At 44.2% G+C, this 21,472-nt stretch overlaps 5 protein-coding genes, 1 long non-coding RNA gene and 1 other non-coding gene across 8 annotated transcripts; 4 read left to right on the top strand and 3 right to left on the bottom strand.

Moving 5' to 3' along the window:
* Nucleotides 1-677: 677 nt before the first annotated feature.
* On the top strand, nucleotides 678-8,062 carry triobpb (TRIO and F-actin binding protein b). Its single transcript, XM_058049466.2, has 12 exons — nucleotides 678-1,069; nucleotides 1,870-1,926; nucleotides 2,949-3,017; nucleotides 3,124-3,213; nucleotides 3,309-3,418; nucleotides 3,792-4,206; nucleotides 4,531-4,768; nucleotides 4,869-4,980; nucleotides 5,369-5,528; nucleotides 5,636-5,737; nucleotides 7,115-7,201; nucleotides 7,582-8,062. The coding sequence occupies exons 1-12, from the start codon at nucleotides 1,064-1,066 to the stop codon at nucleotides 7,741-7,743; spliced, it is 1,608 nt and encodes a 535-aa protein (XP_057905449.2). The 5' UTR covers nucleotides 678-1,063; the 3' UTR covers nucleotides 7,744-8,062.
* Nucleotides 8,063-8,852: 790 nt separating this feature from the next.
* ndufa6 (NADH:ubiquinone oxidoreductase subunit A6) lies at nucleotides 8,853-9,705 on the top strand. The gene is made up of 3 exons (XM_058049469.2): nucleotides 8,853-9,038; nucleotides 9,350-9,465; nucleotides 9,531-9,705. Exons 1-3 carry the CDS (start codon nucleotides 8,900-8,902, stop codon nucleotides 9,660-9,662), a joined length of 387 nt encoding a protein of 128 aa, XP_057905452.2. The 5' UTR covers nucleotides 8,853-8,899; the 3' UTR covers nucleotides 9,663-9,705.
* Nucleotides 9,326-10,971, bottom strand: smdt1a (single-pass membrane protein with aspartate-rich tail 1a). The gene is made up of 3 exons (XM_058049470.2): nucleotides 10,784-10,971; nucleotides 10,466-10,626; nucleotides 9,326-10,329 (listed from the first exon to the last, which is right to left on the bottom strand). The coding sequence occupies exons 1-2, from the start codon at nucleotides 10,925-10,927 to the stop codon at nucleotides 10,489-10,491; spliced, it is 282 nt and encodes a 93-aa protein (XP_057905453.2). The 5' UTR covers nucleotides 10,928-10,971; the 3' UTR covers nucleotides 9,326-10,329; nucleotides 10,466-10,488.
* On the top strand, nucleotides 10,656-16,534 carry LOC144901865 (uncharacterized). Its single transcript, XR_013629989.1, has 3 exons — nucleotides 10,656-11,018; nucleotides 15,052-15,148; nucleotides 15,237-16,534. It is a non-coding gene; the product is annotated as an uncharacterized LOC144901865 (long non-coding RNA).
* On the bottom strand, nucleotides 11,174-16,855 carry fam234b (family with sequence similarity 234 member B). 2 transcript variants are annotated; one of them, XM_058049464.2, is made up of 13 exons: nucleotides 16,742-16,855; nucleotides 15,660-16,175; nucleotides 15,481-15,594; nucleotides 15,246-15,413; nucleotides 15,041-15,156; nucleotides 14,454-14,604; nucleotides 14,232-14,373; nucleotides 13,856-14,050; nucleotides 13,708-13,786; nucleotides 13,468-13,635; nucleotides 12,131-12,251; nucleotides 11,841-12,052; nucleotides 11,174-11,735 (listed from the first exon to the last, which is right to left on the bottom strand). In XM_058049464.2, the coding sequence occupies exons 1-13, from the start codon at nucleotides 16,776-16,778 to the stop codon at nucleotides 11,733-11,735; spliced, it is 2,022 nt and encodes a 673-aa protein (XP_057905447.2). In that variant the 5' UTR covers nucleotides 16,779-16,855; the 3' UTR covers nucleotides 11,174-11,732. The 2 variants fall into 2 exon arrangements, with proteins under 2 accessions (XP_057905447.2, XP_057905446.2); XM_058049463.2 differs by lacking the exon at nucleotides 11,174-11,735 and having other exon boundaries at nucleotides 11,777-12,052.
* Nucleotides 16,856-17,086: 231 nt separating this feature from the next.
* On the bottom strand, nucleotides 17,087-17,240 carry LOC131103877 (U12 minor spliceosomal RNA). The gene has a single exon (XR_009119713.1). It is a non-coding gene; the product is annotated as a U12 minor spliceosomal RNA (small nuclear RNA).
* A 406-nt stretch (nucleotides 17,241-17,646) lies between these two features.
* Nucleotides 17,647-21,228, top strand: poldip3 (polymerase (DNA-directed), delta interacting protein 3). Its single transcript, XM_058049468.2, has 10 exons — nucleotides 17,647-17,775; nucleotides 18,446-18,546; nucleotides 18,620-19,041; nucleotides 19,139-19,183; nucleotides 19,291-19,368; nucleotides 19,648-19,866; nucleotides 20,021-20,098; nucleotides 20,180-20,309; nucleotides 20,426-20,492; nucleotides 20,565-21,228. The coding sequence occupies exons 1-10, from the start codon at nucleotides 17,681-17,683 to the stop codon at nucleotides 20,776-20,778; spliced, it is 1,449 nt and encodes a 482-aa protein (XP_057905451.2). The 5' UTR covers nucleotides 17,647-17,680; the 3' UTR covers nucleotides 20,779-21,228.
* Nucleotides 21,229-21,472: the final 244 nt, after the last annotated feature.

Genomic DNA, 21,472 nt, shown 5'->3' with positions numbered 1-21,472 from the left:
GCTGGGATAGGCTCCAGCACCCTGTGCGACCCTCTTGAGGATAAGCAGTAGAAAATGAATAATGAATAAAATGTAGTGTCATACATTGACGCCATCGTATGTATGAGTGCTCCGTAGCAAGAAAGTGTACTCGTGTACAGTAATAAACATTATCTTTCTGTAATACATTTGCCAGGCGTAATGACAGTGTGCAGTGTCGGGTGTTTATTATCCAACTTTTATGGACGCTGCACCTCAACCCGCTGGCAAGGCCGCTTTTTGTGTGAAACTCTTTCCCTGCAGGCATTTGTTCAGACTGAGCTTTGTCACTCGTGGTGTGCTTGGGCATGTGTGGAAATTCCTGGGCCGCACCAAGTGAAACCAACAGTTACTAAGCCGAGTGACCCGGATGTAGGTGGCGGGAGACGGGAGAGGTGGGCGATACTATAAATCTTGATATCGGTCCGAAAGATACACAGTTGGTAGTCGTATGATTTTGACATTAACGATCTTTGAATGATTTTGTGACTCCTGACTAAATCATGAGTTTAATTAAAATAATAATACAGTTTATGAATGTTTTAAAAATTATTTGCAAAACACTTTAGTGGAAATACACTACAAAACATTTCAAAATATCGATCTCACCGCACCTGCATCGATCCGATACCGATATTTCCCTGGTATCGCTATCGAATCGACCCGCCCACCTCCAGCAGACAGAGCAGCTCTCCAGCCCGGGTTGTGTTTTGTTTAAGATCTGAGCGGAGCCGCCCAGGAAGTGGAGCACAAGACGAGACAGGATAGATGCGATGCCCCCCACCTAAGACACCATTTACGTAGAAAACAGCCTTCAGCGGAGACCATTCACTTCCTGTTGCGAATGTTGACGCTTCGCCTGATGGGAGTGTGAATGGCGGGGTTTTATCGCATGTCGCCTCGCTTCGGTGTCGTACAGGAAAGTGGTATTGACGGATAAAATTGAATAATTAATCCCGGTAGAGATAGACTTGTTGTTTTTCATGAGGTGACGGTACTTTTCGCCTTCTTTTTTTTCCTTTAAACCTAACCGGATCCTGTTATCATGACGGTAAGTAGTTCTCAAAGCTTTGGCTTCTTCCTGTATCAAAGATACAAATATGTTTTAATATGTATTTGTGGCACAATTAATCAATCAACTAATCTCGGTAATGGTAAGTATTTGTGTATTTTATGTTAGCATTTACATGACGACGGGACGTATGCTACACTTCAACTTGATAGCTTCATGCTATTCGAGCTTTGAACATTCAAAACTGACCAAACTTGTTGTTTTCTTCCTCCAAAACTGCGATATTCCGTATTTTTGTATTCTTATAATCAAAACTTTTATGTCTTTTGTGGTTTGTTTACTGCACAAGAAGATTAGCCGAGCTGGTTTTGTGTGCGTCAGTTATGAGTTCGGTGACATAAGCTCGCTGTTAGCAAGCATACATAATCATAACCATAATCCAAAATAATCATCACCCACATACGTTGGCTAGTTTCCACCTGTAAGGACAGAAATAACTGAATAATCAATAGAAAATGACATTTACCAAACTATTTATTGTTCAACTATACGATATATAAGCATGCTTTTTGAAACTCTGGTAAAATAATACAGCGTTTTCCCTCTTAGTTTTTTTATCCATACTACTTTGCTAGAGTACTTCATATATATCTGAACTGAATATGGATTACCGTGATGCAAAGACACAACCCTCTCCATTAGCAATGAATGACAAAATACAGAGACAGAGAGACCAAAAGCATCCTTCCTCTCCTCCCTTCTTTGTATTTGTATCATTTGTCTTTTCTGCACAATATCATCATCGATATTAAGATTGTGGTCCATTCTCTGCCCCACAGCCTGACCTCCTAAACTTCAAGAAGGGATGGATGTCAAAACTCGACGAAAGTGGAGAGGTAACGTACCACAGAAAGTGAATTCAATCAAAAAAAAAGAGGAAGCTAACGCGGTACAGTGCTATGTTGACATCTGTAAACATGAGACGGGCGGCTTTTGGTGCCTGACTATTGTGTAACATTCTCTCAACACCACAACGTCTTAACCAGGATGTTGTATTCTATTTTGAAATGGTTACTCGGAGGTCAAATGGAAAAATTCTTGATTGTAATTGTCAAATTATTACAGTATACTGTTTATAAAAAGAATCTAGGTCTTTTCCTGATTACGGAAGGGACACAGATTATAATAACTGTACTGTAATGGCATCCTGGATATGTATTTGTAGTGGATATGATTATTTGAAGTGTTGTTTGCAAAGTACACACACATTTTCTACCGCTTTTCTACCGCACAGATAACATTGACCAGGTACAGGAAGTCTGGAAATCCAATAACAGTCATTACTTTTCATATCTGCCGCCATTGTGTTTATCAATTAGCTTGGGAAGCGCCTTGAAGGCCTTCTGTGTCGCTTCTAATACACACCAGCTGCAAAGCAAGAAGCTAGGCTATAGTTTTGTATTGATATCTAAAAATCATGTGGCGTCCAATCATCATGAATGTTATTATTTTGTGCAGTGCAACGTTTGAGTACACTTATCACTGCCTTATCAGGTATTTAGTCAGCAGATGGGGAGAACGTGTTGTGTAATATTTTTTTTAATGGTTTGTTTTAGAGCTGCGAAAATTAATCGACTAATCAACGATCTATTAGGTAGTTAATCGACTATTAATATTGGTATTTGATTTGTTTATTTATGTAAAAATGTAAATACCCTAATGTCAGTCTCTTAGTCATCCATGAAAGCAGACCTATCTTTGTGTTTATGATTACTCGATTAATCCAAACTATTAATCGACTAAGAAAATAATATTTCTGCTGCATTTTTCAACCAATCAGGCTTCATTGTCAGATGATGTTGCTGTTTCCAATGTTAATTGCATTGTTTGACATTTCCTATCTTCATCACAAATTCAGTGGAAGAAGCACTGGTTTGTTCTGACCGACGCAGGACTGAAGTACTACAGAGACTCCAGCGCAGAAGAGGTATGTTTTGTTTTTGTCGTATTTTGTATGTGTTCTGAACAAATACGCTTCTCCCAAAAAACTAAGTGTGATATTAACTAAAAATATGTTTTGATTTTCTGGACAGAAAGATGACCTGGATGGTGAAATTGATTTAAAATCTTGCGTGAAGGTGTCAGAGTATGATGTGGAGAAGAACTATGGGTTTCAGATACAGGCCAGTATTTCTGTCATATTGTTTTACATCTTTGTAATACTTTTCCTAAAGGTGTATAATTAAAGATTTGTCTGATTCTCCTCTTACTTATCCAGACGAGGGATTCCTCGTTTACGCTTTCTGCCATGACAGCAGGAATCAGGAGGAACTGGATTGAAGTTTTAAAGAAGTGCATCCGGCCCAGCAGCACGCCAGACCTCACACAGTAATTACACACGCAGATTTATCAACCAATATTGGGAATAGATGAGGGAATCTGGCTTTTATCGGGTCTTGTCAGGTGACACTGACCTTGGTCCTGATCAGCGTCCTCCATGAGAACATTTCTTGCTACAGTTGTCATGCAAGGATGTGGCATCATATTGAAAGACTGCATAAGCTACATGAGTATTAATCAATGGCTGTGAATGCTAATGCACATGTGATTTATTGGTATTTTTTTAACTACATTGTCAAACTTTAAAATATGTGTTTCATATTTTTATGCAGTATCGTGTGTAGAGGTTAGCTTGTGTTTATGACACGGCTCTGCTTTCGCTTACTTTATAAAACCACAAATGTTTTCCTTTAATCCTCAGGCTGCCCGATAGCGGAAGTGACAAAGAAAACTCCCACACGCACATTCAGCTGACTTCCCGGCGCCTGCCATTGCATCACGCCGATGTTCCGTCGGAAGCTCCTCCTACCCAGCGCCGGTTTGACTACGTTGAGCTGTCGCCCGTTCCATCCTCCTCCGGCCTTCTGTCAGCCAATCAGAGACAGACTGGGGAGGGCCAGCGCAGGGAGGCGAGGACCCCGGACGCCACAAGTAGCCAGTGGGAAGCCGTGCTGTCTCGGAAGGGCACCGGCGGAGGAGGGAATCAGAGGCTACGCATGGAGGACGAGATAGAGAAGAAGTGGGCGGAGTTTGAACGCATGCCTTTGAAGGAGAACCCGACGACGGTGGCGTCACGGCATTCCGGCCAGTCGGCCAATGAGGCGCTGCAGAGGGAGGTAGTGCGTGGAGTTGATTTTCTAATTTGCAAACAAAGTGAAGATGCAAATGAATCCTTCATCTCTTTTAGATGAAGTTTTCACTTTCTGCTTTTTAACGCAACGTACCGTCATCCTCCTGCCGGCCTGCTTTTGCTTTTGCTTTAGCGGTCTTCCCCAAGACCTTAAATTCTCCATCAGGCAATTGGGAAACATCAGGAATAGGAATTGGGGAAGACTGTTACACTTCCAGTTTGTTGAGGTTTCTGAAGTGCTTCTCTGGATGCTCCGCTTCCGCACGGCTTGGCTTACAGCGGGGCTTTACCTCCGACTGTCTCCCCTCAGGTGGCGTCACTGAGGCAGCAGCTCGAGCAACTGCGACAGGGGGGAGGAGGGGGAGGGGGGAAAGGGATGCGGGGCGGCTGCGGCCCAGACGGCCCCTGCAGCCGCAGCCTAGCCGCCATGGACCGCGCTCATCGGCAAGCCATGGAGGAGCTGCAGAGGCAGCACGACCGCCGGGTGGCAGACTTGGAGGCGGAGAAGAAGATGCTGTTGCTGGAGGAAATTCAGGATACCGCACGAGGTAAGCCTGATCCAGTGTTTTAAGTAATGAAACACAAGGTCGTCGTAAACGGTCACAGACAGCACTAAAACAAGAATATCATATGGTTGTTTTGTTTTAGTGATGGAGGCACTGAAGAAGAAACACAAAGAGGAGCTGGAGAGTGAGGCGGAAAAGGTCAAGAGACTAAGCAGCGGAGCCGTCGACCCACAGATTTTACGAGACCAACAACAGTAAGATACATTTGTCATTTCTGCTAAAATGTTGCCCCGGTCATACAATGTTGTTTACAAACATCTGTTTTGATTGTGTTGTATTGCGGGATCGAGCTCCCAAACAAAGCATCCCACATGTGAGTGCATTTTTGATTGCGTGCAACTGCTAAATAACCTGCCATGGGGCCAAATAAAGTTACGAGTGTCAGGAATTTGATACCGACGGGGAGGAACAGGAGGTTTTGAATCACATGGGATGACCACAGTTACCAGCAGGAATTTGGCTGCGGTTCCTTCGGGAGGCGTCATTTTCTTCCGTTGGTTCTCTTGGACTTCATCTGAAGCTTAGTTTGCAAAAACAAACCACAAGATGGCGAACACGGTGCCATGTGCTTTGTCTCCGCAGGGCAGAGAGTGCGGCCTTGCAGAGGGAGCTGGCGGGACTGTCGGAGCGCTACTCTCAGAAGTGTCTGGAGCTAAACCGGGCAGAGGAGTGTCACGCTGAAAGAGAGCGGGAACGCGGCCAGAAGGAGCGAGAGCTGGAGCAACTCAGGAAAGAGAACCAAGTGAGTTTTTTTTTTACCCCAAGAGAGTCATTCCTGAATAAACCAACGTCTGATCTATAAACGGTTAGTGCCGTATTTATCTCCTTGACGTGAAATATTCCCTTCAGAACTTAAAGGAGCGTTTGGCAGAGGAGATCTGCCGCATGCGATACAGCAACGCAGATCTGGGGTCAAAGGACAACAGAGATGTGACATCCTGTGAATTGGAGGTAAGGATGCCGTGGTCTGGTACACCGGTACCCGGTCCTACCTCAACCACACCGGATACTACATCACTTTACATTACAGAAATCTCAAAAGTGCTACAAAGAAAGCATAAAACCTACAGTGAAGCAATAAAACAACACAACAAAAGGTATATATATATCTCAAACTCAATTTACCTGGGGGCCACTGGAGCTAGGGTCTGGGCAAGGCTGGGCCGCATCAGGTTTTCAAAAAAAACAAAACGCATTTAATAAAAACAGAAAAATATACAAACTTTTTCAGTGCTTTGGTTCCGATTTTCTACAAGAAAAGCTCTGATAAAACATTCCACTGTTCTCAAATATCTTAATTTTTATTTTTCTGCACAAAATAAGATGAAAAATAAATAAACAAATCAAGAATAAAGAAAATCAATCAATCAGTAATAAATAAATAAATATAATAATAAAACGGCAAATAATAAAAACTTAATAAACCACATATAGTTGGTGGGTAGACAAATTATTTTTTCAGATTAAAATGAACAAAGCATTATTAGAGCCCTGTAGACATGACAAAACACGACTATAGTCACATTTATACTCTTTTTATTTACAACATATTGCGCAACTGCAGGGTCTTGAGACACATGCTAACTCGCAAACTAGACAGCTAGCGACCTAAACGGTAGCCTTCAGGTTATTTCCTGTAAACTTAAATAGCCAAAAACTTACCACTTCCACACGGATAGGGAGGATAACTATTAACAATTATTTAACCTTTAACATGAACATTAATCAAACGTAATAATCTTTTCTGGGTACATGACGTGTTTGAGACCCCTGGTTTAAAGGAATCCACAGTCTGTGGCGCTCTCAGATGGTCGGGAAGAGCATTCCACAGACTGGGAGCAGCCGAGCAGAAGGCTGGAGGAGGTCTGGGGGAGGAGGAGTTCCTTTAGGTAGGCTGGAGCGTCACCGTGTACACACTGGTGGGTGAGGAAGGACGATCTTATATTGAATCCTCAGTTCCACAGGGAGCCAGTTCAGTGATTCCGGGATGGGGGTGATATGATCGTATTTCCGCACCCTCATCAGGATCTTAGCAGCGCTGTTCTGGATGTATCGGAGCTTGTGAATGCTCTTGCTAGAGATCCCGATGAGGAGCGCATTACAGTAATCCAGCCTGGAGGAGACAAAGGCGTGTACCAGTTTTTCAGTGTAATGGAAAAAGTCGTTATTGTCGATGACCTCAAAGCTGCTGCACCTCCTTCTCACCCTGACCCGCCCGCTGCTGCAATATCCCTCGCACTTCTGCAAAATATGCGCACCGTGTGTGTGTGTGTGTGTGTCACGACTTTCTGGCAGGAAATGAAAACCACACTGTCGTTTGTCTTGCAGGTACTTGTCAGGGTGAAAGAGAACGAGATCGAGTACTTGTACAAGGAGATCAGCTGTCTACGGAATGAACTGCAGTTCCTGAACACGGTACTGCGTGCGTCATGATGTGGGAATCCTCTTACCATTTTGACACTCTTAACACGAACCAACTGGAGGTCATCAAAACAAAATGTCTCCCTCGCTCACTGTGCATTTATAAAGCAACATAAGTGGGACATATGATGTAAATACTCCACATATAAACACCCACACTCTACTATACATGCAAAACAATACTACTTTATACTAATATATAACCCACAAGGCATGCTAGGTAACCTGTTGTGGAAGTGTTTCGGCTTCCCAGCATGCCTTGCAGGTTACAAATGAATCTAAAACTTTGTGTGTTGTTGTATAGTGAGGCTGCAAACGTCAAGCGGCTTCACTCAAGTTCATTTCCGTAAATAAACGTCCGTGCTTGATTCCAGGAGAAGCGTCTGGCCAGCGTGCGATACGCAGAAGTCAACGAGGAACTGAGCGGGATAAAAGGTCGGAGCGAGAGGGAGATCCAGAGTCTAAAGGAGCACTTGAGGCTGGCCATGGCCGCCCTGCAGGAGGGCCAGAGGCTTGGGAACAGCATGGACCACTGAGAGAGGTCTACTGATGCTTCTGAGGTTTGTGTTTACTCCGTCAAAGGTTAGGACTGATGCTTGGGAGACACGCAAGTCAACAGCAAGATGGTTAGGAATTGAACCGTGCACATGTAAATGTGCGTCCGCTCTCAAGTGACTGAAAGAAAGAAAGCGATACAGGAAAAGTACGGTCATACTTGCATTCTTCAGGACCGTACGCGTGAAAGTGCCTTTCGTTTCAACGCTCGTGCCAATCATCAGCGTGGACAAGCTGTAAAGCGGCTTTATTACACTGGACAACATGTGATGCATCAACTCAACTTTCCCTTCCTTATTCATGCTTTTTACTGGAATATTTGTCAAATGTGTTGTTGTAGTTTAAAGCATTTCAGGTTATTTTCAAACGACTTTTACCAGTCAGCCGAGATTCTTCTGTGTCTTTTAGCACCTTTTAGGCTTCAGAATGACACACAGCTGATGTCACTCCAGTTTTTGTTGTTTTTTTGGTTCTTTGAAAATGACATTCTTACCATTTTTCTTTTAACCCGGATGGTTAGCATAGTTGCACCACAGCCAAGCAGCTCAGCTCTGTGTAGTTTTACGGTAATAGCTTTTCTCTGGGTACTCCGGTTACCTCCTTAAAGAACATGCACGTCTGTATTAATGCTTATTTGTCCGTATGTGCTCTGTGGTTGGAGACCAGTCCAGCATGTACCGCACCTCAGTTAAAAATGAATGTTTTTTTTAACCAGGACTTTTTCCCCCCCTTCTTATTGCTGGCATAATTGTGCTGTCAGTTCAACATTTGACAGGTGTTGCATAAATGAGCCAATTTGTTATTGATAAAGTGGTAACATCACTTACTTACCTGCCTTTTGAAAAAGAATTAATATACTGTATTTTCCTGTATAATGTAAATTATACACATTTTTGCTATCAATAAAGTTTTAACTGAAGCACCTATATTTAACTTTGCGTTTATCTAAATGAATGATATAAATTAATACTTTATCTAAATACATACACATGAAGAAATTTGCTATAAATAATAGCCTTGAAGCGGAAGTGGGTGACCTAAAGGCTTCTGTCCTCCAGATGGCGTCACGCGGTTTGTCAACATAAAAATAAATTTCGAAGAAGAAACACCGGAAACGGCGGGATAACAGCAGCAGTCATGGCGTCCACAGCGGCGGCTCGAGCTGCGACTGGAGCATCGAAAGTCGTCAAGCCCATTTTTAGCCGGGATTTTGACGAAGCTAAACGGAGGGTCCGTGAGCTCTACCGGGCCTGGTACCGAGAAGTCCCGAACGCAGGTACAGCGGTCCAACCTTGTCTGGTTTTAAGGCAGAAGCTGTCAAGGTCGTATCTTTTTAGCTTATCGACAAGCTAGCAGTTGGCAATACTGTACTATCCAAATACGCTACAGCCTTTCTTAAAGCAGTTAAATGTGTTTTAATTATGTATGTAAACAGTTTTGAGTCATTGTGTGGTCATTTTAGGCAAGATATTCAATAATAGCTAGTAGCTAAACTTTACCAAATCGGCATCATTTGCTGACAGCAAACATAATGTGCCTGTGTATGACGTCACATGGTTTTGTGATTGTTCATCTTCATCTCCACAGTGGCAATGTTTCAGCTGGATATCACAGTGCAACAAGGACGAGACAAAGTGAGGGAAATGTTCAACAAAAACAAGCATGTCACTGACCCCCGTCTCATGGACATGTTGGTCATCAAGGTACCTTTTTTAATATGCGCCGTGCATTTGGCGGGTTGCACATTTAAACATTTTCTGTCCTGCAGGGGAAACTGGAGCTCCAGGAGACAATCCACGTGTGGAAGCAAAAGACGCACATTATGCGCTATTTCTCCGAGTCCGAGGAACCGCGTGCTGCTGATTTCCTGTCTAAATTCTACCGAGGTCATGAACCCTGAACCCTGATGTTCCCTTTGACTGTAAATACACATATAACATTTACACACTGGTTTTTGCCTTTGTTATTAACAATCAAACAGGCTTTATTGGGTTATTATTATTATTATTATTACTTGAAATTGAGTTAGAAATGAATTGAAGATAGTACTGTAATTGAAGTCAATCAGGTCACACTTCCATAAATGACATAGTGACGACCTAATTAACCAAACTAAAAGTTAGTTTTGGTATGTAAAAGTACATAAATAAGTAATCCTAAGTACTTTAAGGAAGGACGTCCTTGCTCCTCCTGCTCTCCCGATGGTGGTGTGGCAAAGAAAAGGAAAGCTACTCAACACTCGCTCCAACTCTGCAACCACCCTTGATGGTATCCTTGAACGTGTTAAAGGATCTGCTCAGTGACAGCTTGCAATTTTTTTTTATGACAGTTTAATTTATTTCTATTGTGTGTCCGTCATGTGATCTGTTTACAGTGTGAGTGACTTCGGTGTTCATTCCACGCAAGGTGTGGTTGGACCTCCTATGTTTGGACCGCTTGCTTTTAGTACCGCATGCAAATTCATAATAATACAAGTTGCATCGACGACAGTGAAAATCCTTAATCTTGTCCAGACGGTCGCAAAGGAAGTCCGGCGAAGAATTCACCAGATTTGTCAGCAAAACAATCTGTGAAGGAAACCATGAAGATATAATATATACACATATATGGCATTACTAATGTAAACTTATTTGGTTAGCCTTGAATGTGAAGACATGGATATTTCCCAGCTACCATTGAACGCAGCGTCGGCATATACTGTACCTGTTGTCACGGGCGATGGTCCCTCAGTCGTCGTCGTCGTCGTCCTCAGGGACGAAGATGTCGTGTTCCTCCAGGAGAGCAGCAAAGTTCTTGCTGATCTGAGTCCCCACATACAAGAAGGGCACCACTACCACCGCAATCCGCAAAAGGCCGAAGGTGGTCTGCTCCCCGGCGTCCCACGCCCCGGTTAGTTCATGTCGGGAAAATAGGAAACTAAGTGGAAAAACTGGTTTCTTCCTGTCATGTCGTCTTTGGGGGAAATCTTCGGTACGGCAGTTGGGGGGGCGGCTTCCGCAGCTGCCGTAAATGATCACTCACCTTCTTGGGTTTGGGCAGAATAGCCCCGGAGGAGGAGCACACAGCTGTCCTGCACGCTGTCACGGTCTTGGAGGGGGTCAGCCGAGAGGAGAGGACCTTTGTGAACGCCGAAACCCGGTGAAGACGACCGACCGCCGACGCCATGACGGCAGCCTTTGATGCGGCGTGACAGCAATGCGGAACAACCAGGAATAGACCGGGAAACAGCGACACCCAGCGGCGACAAAGCTATAAGGTCGGTACTTGCTTCAACAGCTTTGGGGCGTGGGCGGAAGTTAAGGCACCTAATTATGTACACATTTACAGTTTTATGAAAAATAGTCATTTATATTTATTTATTTTTGTTTTTTAATTTTTATTTTTTACATTTACAGTATATATTATAAAAAAGAAAAACAATACTTTTGAGTTATTGTCTGCCTTGTCTGCCTAGTTTATTCATTTATATTAACTTAGTCCCCGGGCCTCTGCAAAATGTGATTATTTACAAGAAAAACAATCCATACTGTAGAAATAATATAGTGTGATGTCTGTGGCAGAGGAAGTTGCCCTATACTGTACTTGAGTGCGGCCATGTGAGGAAAAAAATAAGATATGACGTACATCCAATCAATAAATACTGTACAACAACGGATATTTACAGATGACACTCGTCAGTGGCTCCTAATCATGTGACCTGACCACACGGGCCACGGAAGCATTCTATGAGCCAAGTAAACTCATTTCTAACAAAGTGCTGCCAGCATGTCCAGGCTGTCGTTAAACATTCAATAACATCTTAAAACGTCACTTAAATAAATACAAATATTGGTCAAATTAATATAAATAACTTCACAATATAAAAAAATCCCAGATAAGCGGTGTTAAATACTGATTCATTCCACTAATGAGATGTAAACATCTTCAGTGCAGCGCGGTCCGTCGTAGCTCCTGTGCTTGGGAGAGCATCTTACTAAAAAAAAAAAAAAGGAATTAATGAACGACCTTAGTTTTTTCTACACACTGTAGACCCGGAATCCGTGTCCAGCTTCTTCGGACCGCTTTATGTGCCCCCCACCTGATGCTTGAAGAACAAGCGTCTGAAGAACGTGTTGATGTCAAGCGCCGTCTCGCTCCTGCTCTCCTCCCCGAGTGTGACCGTTTGTCCTTTAGCGATGGCGGCGCGCAGGCTCATGCTCTTCACCATCCGAGCGGCGGGCTCAGAGTCGGGCGTCGGCCGTGAGGATACGCTGATGTAGGACGCGTCTTTCAGACGGCCCTCGTAACTCACTGTGAGGAGAGGTTATGCAGCATTTAGATATTTCTATTCCTGCCTCATGCGGCGCCGTGTAGATTCAGACGCGTTACCTGCTGCGGCGACCACGGTGTCGGTGGTGCTGGAGAGCTCCAGCAGGATTCTGGGATATGTCGGGTGCAGCAGGAAGAGCTTTCTGATCACGGGCTCCGCCGCGGTAACACCAGGAGCCATCTACAGTATGTGATTGATGTTGACAGTTAAAAACAATTACACAAAAATATGCTCCGAAAGTTAGCACAGACAGTCAGAGAGCCCTCTAGATAAAAACTAACAGCCCTATAGTCACCTTTTAGGTGACATTGTTGTTGATGTAACAGCCATGATATTGTTGCATGATATTGTTACATGATGTAACAGGCATAATATTGTTACATGCTATTGTTACATGCTATTGTTACATGCTATTGTTACATGCTATTGTTACATGATGTAACAGACATGATCGTTTTACATGATGTAACAGACATGATATTGTTACATGATGTAACAGACATATTGTTACGTGATGTAACAGACATGATATTGTTACATGATATTGTTACATGATGTAACAGACATGATATTGTTACATGATGTAACAGACATGATATTGTTACATGATGTGACAGACATGATATTGTTACATGATGTAACAGACATGATATTGTTACATGATGTAACAGACATCATATTGTTACGTGATGTAACAGACATATTGTTATGTGATGTAACAGACATGATATTGTTACGCGATATTGTTACATGATGTAACAGACATGATATTGCTATGTGATATTGTTACATGATGTAACAGACATGATATTGTTACATGATGTAACAGACATGATAGTTTTACATGATGTAACAGACATCATATTGTTACGTGATGTAACAGACATGATATTGTTACGTGATGTAACAGACATGATATTGTTACGCGATATTGTTACATGATGTAACAGACATGATATTGCTACGTGATATTGTTACATGATGTAACAGACATGATATTGTTACATGATGTAACAGACATGATAGTTTTACATGATATTGTTACGTGATGTAACAGACATGATATTGTTACGTGATGTAACAGACATGATATTGTTACGTGATATTGTTACATGATGTAACAGACATGATATTGCTATGTGATATTGTTACATGATGTAACAGACATGATATAGTTACATGATGCAACAGACATGATATTGTTACATGACATTGTCACATGATGTAACAGACATGATATTGTTACGTGCTATTGTTACATGATGTAACAGAGATGATATTGTTACATGATGTAACGGACATGATATTGTTACATGATGTAACAGAGATGATATTGTTACATGATGTAAAGGCTCCTGAGATGGTGTAGGTGTGCGAGTAGAGTCGGCACACTCACAGTTGCCTTGGTGATATTCTTCTGTGCTCCGATTGGCTCGCTGGCCCAGAAGACAAAAGCGGACAGGCCGGTCGTCGTGGAGACCGCTGCCGCTTCCAGAACGAGACGAGGGCACACAAACTGCGCCGTCCAGAGAGGGCGCCCGTTTGCGCCGTCAATAACCAGCGCCTAAGCGAGTAGATAAGATGACGTGGAGTCCACCATGAAGACGCACGAGGGAGGAGATGGCGTTTGCATTACCGTCATGGTTCCATTTGCCGAGTGCTGAATGAAAACATCAAGGATTCCGTCCTCGTTAAAGTGTCCCGGTGTTGGTTGGCTGTCAGACATTAAAAGAAGACATCTTAAACGTCAGACTCTAAATTTGTCAATTTTGACAGCTCGCTACCTGTGGATGGGGGCGGAGTTAAAGGTCCACTGTTTTCGAACATCCCTCTGTCTGAGCATGGAGATTTTGCTGAAGCCGTACACCAACAGCCAGTCACTCTTGCTGGCGTTCCGGTTGGAAACCGTGTCCAGGTTGTTGGAGCAGGTGCCGAAACCGGCCACAAGGGGGAGCATGAAGTCCACCCGCTCGGATCCCCTATGATTGACAAAGACAGCAGGTTTGGGCTGGCTTTGTTTTTCATTTGATAGCATTGTGACATTAAATATGTTACATTTTTCCTTTATCATAGAATTGATCATGATCAATGCTATTCAATTCTTACCCCAATATAACGACGCTATCAACAAAACTACACGTGTTTATTTGCGTGACCTACCTGAAAATGTGTACGAAGGAAGAGGAATTTGTTTTCTTGAGCCCCTCCCACCCCGGATCCTTCCGTCTAAGTGTCTGAGCCATTGGTAACTTGCTGGTTGCACGGATGTAGAGATCCCGCAGCGAGATGGCCACAACATTCCCTAAGGAAGCAGACATAGCGTTCCTGTTCAACCAGTGGAATTCATCGTCAGGAGCGGCTTGAACATCTCCATCTCTTTACCCAGGCCGAACAGGACGTACGCCGCCCTTTGTTGTGTCTCGTGCAGAAGTGGTCCGATCAGTTTTCCTTGTCCGGTGAGGTTAAAAGACACGGATTGTCCCAGCGTCGCTCCGGTCAACCCCGAGATTAAAGTCAGGGAGAGATCCAGAGTCTGGAAGGAGAACACCAGGAGAGATTGTTGATGCAATAGATCATCGCTTCAATAAGGAAGTCATCTGTTTGGTTTAGTAAACAGGGAATTAGACCATCCAAAGGAACACTCACCTCACTCATGGTGCAATAATAAACAATAATAATAAACAATAAGGAGAAGATTATCACATATGGAAGACGCTGTCCAACCTGATCTGTGCACCACAACCAAATCAAAATAGACAGTGACGCACTAAAATGCATGCAAAATGACACCTTCTGCAGACCGCAATGCATGCTGGGTAACCTGCTGTACACGCTCCCAACACGATGCACAATATTTAGCAAGTAATCACAAACTAGCATGAAATTTAGCAATGTAATAATGGTGGGTGAAGGCTTTTTATGATATTATGATATAATTATGATTATGATACCGATGGAATACAGTGCACCTCATCTGCAGGCAGGGTGGCTATGAGCAGGTCCGGGATCGAGTCTCCTTGGAGGTCTGGGAGTAACACCGCCTGGGATTCGATGTTCTTCAGGAGGGCAGACCACAGGTTCTTCCCTATCAAGGGAATTTTTTGTACATAAGCGTGGAACAAATATGAAGTTCTTATAGAATGTTTTTTTTTTTTTTTTTTTTAGTCTTTGAACCTGTGGTGCCGTTTACGGCCATGACGATGGACTTCCCAATGAGGAGACACACAGGAGACGGCTGGGCGCTGAGCTGCAGGCCGCACTGGATGTACATGACCGACTCCCAGGTGATTTTCCTCCACAGCACCTGGCCGGTGGCGCCGGACAGGACCACGGCACTGTGAACTGGTACGATGACACCACGGGTCATTGAGAAGAAGACGCGGGTCAAAAGTATCAGGATTCAGCCTACTTTTGTTTCCTTGAGTGACATGCGTGTCATTGGTCCACTCGGTGACACTGAGCAACACGTCGTCCACTGAGTCACCATCGACATCCCATAATGCCAGAGCAGGTGGAGTCACGCCTGGATGGAAACATGACCGACATAGCAGCATATGCAGTAGAAATACTCGCTAAGTATTTTCTTACCCGCCGCATCTCCTGTTGCTCTCTCCCATTGCGGCCTCTTCGCTAGCGCCCCCTTCTGACAGGGAATGAGGAAAGCACAGAGCAGCACCAGCATCATGGCGCACACCAGAGGCACCAGGAAAAAGGAAGCACGCACCGCATTCTTCCTCCTCCTCCTCTTCACTTCCTCGTCCGTGCCATGTACTCTCAGTCCGGATCCTCCCGGTTGGCCTCTGTCCTCCCTGGACGGGCTCCAGTACTGCCCGCCCTTCACGTCGCCTCTGTCCTGCTGGGATTTGCTGGGCAGCCGCTCTCTCCATTCGTCCTCTTCCTCCTGCGCCTCATCTTCGGCCGCCACCAGTCGCCCGGAGCGTCCTCCGCGCAGCTTCGTGGAGCCGCCGCCGCCGCCGCCGAGGTGTGTGTCCCGGCCCAGACCGTTACGGGGGTAATTGAGGACGAGGTCGTCTTCTTCGCTGTCGTCCTCGCTGTCGGCTTGGGTGAGCGGGTCATACTCGCCCAGCTCGGAGCCTTTCTTCCCTGCACACACACATGTAGCATGAAGTAGCGTGAATTACCGGTCTGTCATCATCAGCTCTCCGACACATTTTCACAATTTCCCGATTTTACATTTTTTGTATGTTTTTAAATGTATTTCTATTCAAAAATATTGAAGAATTCTTCACTTTGTAAATAAATCCCCCCTAGATTCAATGTTTACATAAGTCAGTCACAGCGATTGCTTTATTCCAGATTGACACTGCTAGGTCTGTCAGAGATGCTATATTTAAGATGATGCTCACTCCTGCTAGTAAGGGGGGATGCATTAGCTAGCAGCCTGCTAGCAGGCAGCAGACACGTTTGCAATGAGACACATTAGCGAGCGTTTCCACGCAGATATAAAATACGTTTCTCCGTCTTTAATACGTCGCCTCGTTTCTGACAAACAATGCTAACACATCCACAAGGCGCATCCACGAACGATCCATCAAAAAGGCTTCATAAGCATGTAATAATGTGAGATGCGACAGTTTGACCACATTGTCCAGAATAATTATCATCATCTTTTTCACTTAATCGCTGAATTATTTCGTGTGGAATTTTACCTGGTAGTTTGAGGGCGCGGGACAAGGCTGCTGCCATTTCTCTTGTAAACGACGATGCGAGGCAGCGGTGATGTGCTTGCTCTAGTCCGGTACCGACCCTGCTGGGCTCTGAGTATGACGTGGTGCATTATGGGAGTTGTAGTTTGTTGCGTATATGCGTGTGGTAGCCATTCTCCGACAGATTTTGTGTGAAGAGATGCTGCTGCCCTCTGCTGGTGGGATATCATAATACATCCTCGGTGGTAATTCACTGCACGAGCCAGCGACAATGTTCTTTGAACCGGTTTTCATGGCCATTAGACCTTAGGAGGACATTTTGAATTGATTTGAACAACTTAGGGGGCCAGGGAAGATCCTATTCCTGCGAAGCATCTCGCAAAGTAGGCGAGTCACTCCAGCGGGCGGACCTATCCCCTTTCAAAAATTCATCTCGTAATTTGAACGAGGACACGGGCGTCACCCCGAGTCGTTATTTTCCTTACTCATCAGTTTAAGGCATACCTTGCTGAGCGTCGAGCGCGGATATCACAATAGCGAGTGTACCACCTCGGTCAGGGGTGGAAAATGTGACAATCACGGCACATCGCAACAAACTATTGAGAGAATTTATTTTAAACAAAACAGAGTTTAATCACCCATAATACTTTATAAATTGTGTTTTATCACCACGTGAATGACGTGAATTATTCGTGCATTAGTTATAGTACGCGCAAAGGCTCATGGGTAGCAGGGCATCGAAACGATTCAAGAACAACAGATTATAATTTGCTAATGTACTAACCTTGTTTGTTTTGAGCTAATTTGAACAACGTTTAATATGTAGACGATTAATATTTATTAACCGGGACACAATTATTAATATCATAGAAAGCTACCAGAACATCGTAATCGACGTTCTTATTTGACCTAACAGGGCGTCCGTAGTGTAGTCAAACACGCATGCGCAGTGCGGGAGAGACAGAGAAAATGGCAGACGTCTCTTTGGATGAAGTGATACGGCAACGCGGAATTAACGTTAAGGTGCCTGCGAAACGGTAATAAGATGGCTACATTACGATACGAGTAATTGTTCCACAATTGTAGACATACATATTGTAGTAAAATATTAATGGAATAATGAGGCCATGTTGAGCGCTTACTGGTTAATATGAGCTTTTTGGAGCCTGCGCTACAAACTTACTAGCATTAGCTTAATGTTAGGCCTTCACGTTCGTATGTTGTTCAGTTTAGTTCCGAATATAATTCGTTTATTCTTCCAGAAAAACACGATATACCTTAGAAGTTGCAACTATTTTAACTACGACAAATATACATTGTTTGGAAGTGTTAACCTGTAGGTTGCAAGTTTTGTCGTGCGTCTTATTGGCTAATATTAGCATCTAGCTCTCACAGAACTTCGCCTTGTTTTATGTGCGCAGTCGGATTCGAATTGAATGAAATGATGCCGCAATTTACTTAAGATATTACCAAAGTAGCCGACACAATAAGATGAATTCGAGAACGTCGACAAAGTTTGTACAGTTAGCTCGGCACATACCCGGCTAACTTTTTCTTTATTAATTCATGTTTATGCTGCTAGAATGTGAACACCACTGCCGCCATTTGTTAACATTTAACCGTCTGTATGCATTTGTTGTATTTTGGATATTACTTTATTTACTTATTCCTTTCGCCTTCCTTGTAACTATTCTGACTTAACCTCAGAACCATGTTTGGACGGGGTGCTGGGGGAATTGGCAAGACTTTCGATGCTCGTCAAAGGATTGGCAACAATGATGTCCGACAGCGACTTGGTGGAGGAACAGGTGAGAATATCCAGGTTATTGTAGCCATACGACGTTTTCATTCATTCAGGCTGACATTACTGTCTTCTTTCAGGTTTTCCAGTGAAAGATGCCAGAGAAATGCTGGCTCAGAAAGACGCTCGCTTTAAAATCCGCGGCAGGGGTGGCGCCGGAGGCGTCCAGGACGCCCGTCAGATGATCAACTCGCGTAAACAAGGCCAGAGCGTGTTTACGGTCCCTTTACAGACGGCTCAAAAGACAGCAGTGACCCACCAACTCCAGAGCCACACGCTTGTGCCGCAGATCAAGATTCAAGCCAACAACAACTTTGCAGGTGTGAACGCAAGGCTGTTTGCGTCGAACATACAAGGACTGAGCGGGAGAAATGGCGCAATGGGCCATCTTAACAACAGAGTGACAGACGCTCGCGATAGGCTGAGTCTGAAGAGGAGCATTGGTGGGACGCAAGCCCCGGCGACGGCTATGTTGCCTCTTAAAATAACCAAGACTATCCAGGTGAGAAGAAAATACGGCAAACACCACATTAATATGATTTTTTTTAAGTAACCGTGTTAAATGAAAGAACTAAAAATATATATATATATTTTTGCAGCAAACTCCGGGTGGAGTTCTCGGTAGAATGCGTCTCCCCTCACAGGTTGATGGATTTTCCTCTGTTCTAATTTTTACATTTTATTTACTGATGCAATTTTCCATATTTCATTGGGTGTATTGTATTCAAAAGTTCTTTTTTGTCTCTCACAGCCTGTCCCAAATGATCAGGATTGCCCCCCCAGTAAACAACTCAAACTGACTACTTCTAACAATATGCTACAATCACGGGTAAGGCTTGCAGAGTGAGTTCAGAAACTCACCTTGTCGTTCAATAGCGGTGCATTTTTTTCACTAATTAACTTGCAGTTAATTAGTTCCAGACCTGACCATAAGTGATTTTCTGTGAAGTAGGATTTCTTATTTATAAATGGAATATTTTTGTAGTTAAAGCTTAGAAAACATGTCTAGGATGTTCTCGGTGCAATTTTCTTTTTACATTATTAGAGCCCTCTGAACATGATATAGCACCCCTATATTCACTTTTACACTCTTGTTACCTACCTACAGGATGGTACAACAGTTCCACCGTTTTCCATGTCGGGCCCGATAACCAAGGTGGTTAAAAACGATGCCTACTCAGCCCCTCGCCCTCCCGTCCCGGTTGCTCCCACCCGGCCTACCACAGGCGCAGCCGCCCCTCGGCCCTCCGCCGGAGCCTTGAGGCCCGTCTCTCGGGCTCTCCAGCAAAGCTCAGCCGAGCCCAGCGCCGCACCTGCAGCCCCTCAGGTAAATCGTTGCTGTCCCGGCATCACACGTGGGAGAATTTGGCTAATATTGACATAAAAATGATATTGGTATCACATTTTTTTGCCCAAAGCTACACATGTTCTACTGCTGTTTTAATTATTGGCCTTACTAATTACACATTGTATACTTCTAGCCTGTTTTCAGCCCTTTGGAGGGAACAAAAATAACCGTGAACAACCTGCATCCCCGCGTGACCGAGGAAGACATCGTGGTGAGTAGCCCACGCTAATCCCTGTGTTTGCTATCCGGGCGGTCTTCTGTTGGACATGCGCTGACTCACTTGTCGTCTCAGGAGCTGTTCTGTGTGTGCGGTGCCTTGAAGCGAGCGCGCCTGGTGAAGGTGGGCGTCGCCGAAGTGGTGTTTGTCCGCAAAGAGGACGCCGTGAGCGCGTACAGGAAGTATAACAACCGCTGCTTGGATGGTGAGTGTTTGTGACAAGCGTGTGGTTTTATTAAGGGGAACCATTTTGGGGGTTGGGGGGGCTTTCTCAGGCTACCATCCCATTGTTGCGTTTGTGTGTCTCGTCCACACACGCAGGTCAGCCCATGAAGTGTAACCTCCATATTCAGGGAAACGTCATCACTTCGGATCAGCCCATTCTCTTGTAAGTCAGCACAGTGAACGTCATTCTTTAAATTGCTGATAATACTTACGTGATATGGCCTCGTGCTTCCAGGCGGCTCAGTGACACCCCGGGCGCAGGCAGCGGGGCGAAGAAGGACGGCCTCCCGCCCTCCTTGTCCCGCTCCGCCAGTCAGCGAACGTCTCAGCCAACTCCTGAAGTCGATCCTCAGACCATCCTCAAAGCTCTGTTCAAGTCCACGGCGCAGTCCACCTCCACCACCGAGCCCGCCAGCTCGCAGGCCACCGCCTTCCGCATCAAAATCTAAGCGGCGTCTCGTCCCAGTCAGTTGTGCTTAACCGTAATACTGCATCCTCCGTGGTTTTCATCTCAGTGCTTGCGGCATACGCTCATAGTAAAATGATTTGACATATTCATCGTTTATACTCTGAGAGTGCGAATGCGTGGATATGCCATATCCTGTTTTGGTTGTCGTGCTGTCATTCATTCAACGTTAGTTTGCAAACTGGACCAGTAGAAACCAACTCAAATGTTTTTTGCCGCAATTTTTCCGCAAGCCGTCTAATTTGGTTGTATTGAGTGTTTTTAATACGATAGATCGGCAGGCGTGTCTCTACCGTCTGTGACTCGATAAAAGCGACGCGGAGGTCATAGAGTGTACACAATAATCCAAACTATTTCATTATTACAAGAAATGTAGGATTCGCCTTCCTAACTCTAAACCCGACAGGGATTCTTTCAAGATAAATGAAGTCAGCCCTGAATCCTACACGTACTGTTGACGTGATGCAGTTACCAGGCAGTCATGATGTTATTTTAATCGTTGATTGTGTGGCATTCATTATCTTGATTGTGGCTTCAATTAGTTCTCCCCTTTGTCATACGTTACTCAACTTTTGTTTTATACTGTAAATTACTTTTTGTTCCTTTGATTAGTCGGAACAGACTAGAGGTCAGATCTGTCCTTCAAATGTCATCATTAAAATGGAGCTTTGTAGAAG

This window comes from Doryrhamphus excisus, linkage group LG16 (genome assembly GCF_037039965.1).
Source record: "Doryrhamphus excisus strain RoL-2023G ecotype Guam linkage group LG16, RoL_Dexc_Guam_v1.1, whole genome shotgun sequence".
In the NCBI taxonomy this organism is placed as follows: domain Eukaryota; kingdom Metazoa; phylum Chordata; class Actinopteri; order Syngnathiformes; family Syngnathidae; genus Doryrhamphus; species Doryrhamphus excisus.
The sequence above is the reverse complement of the archived record's forward strand: the minus strand, read 5'-3'. Positions and strand labels throughout refer to the sequence as shown.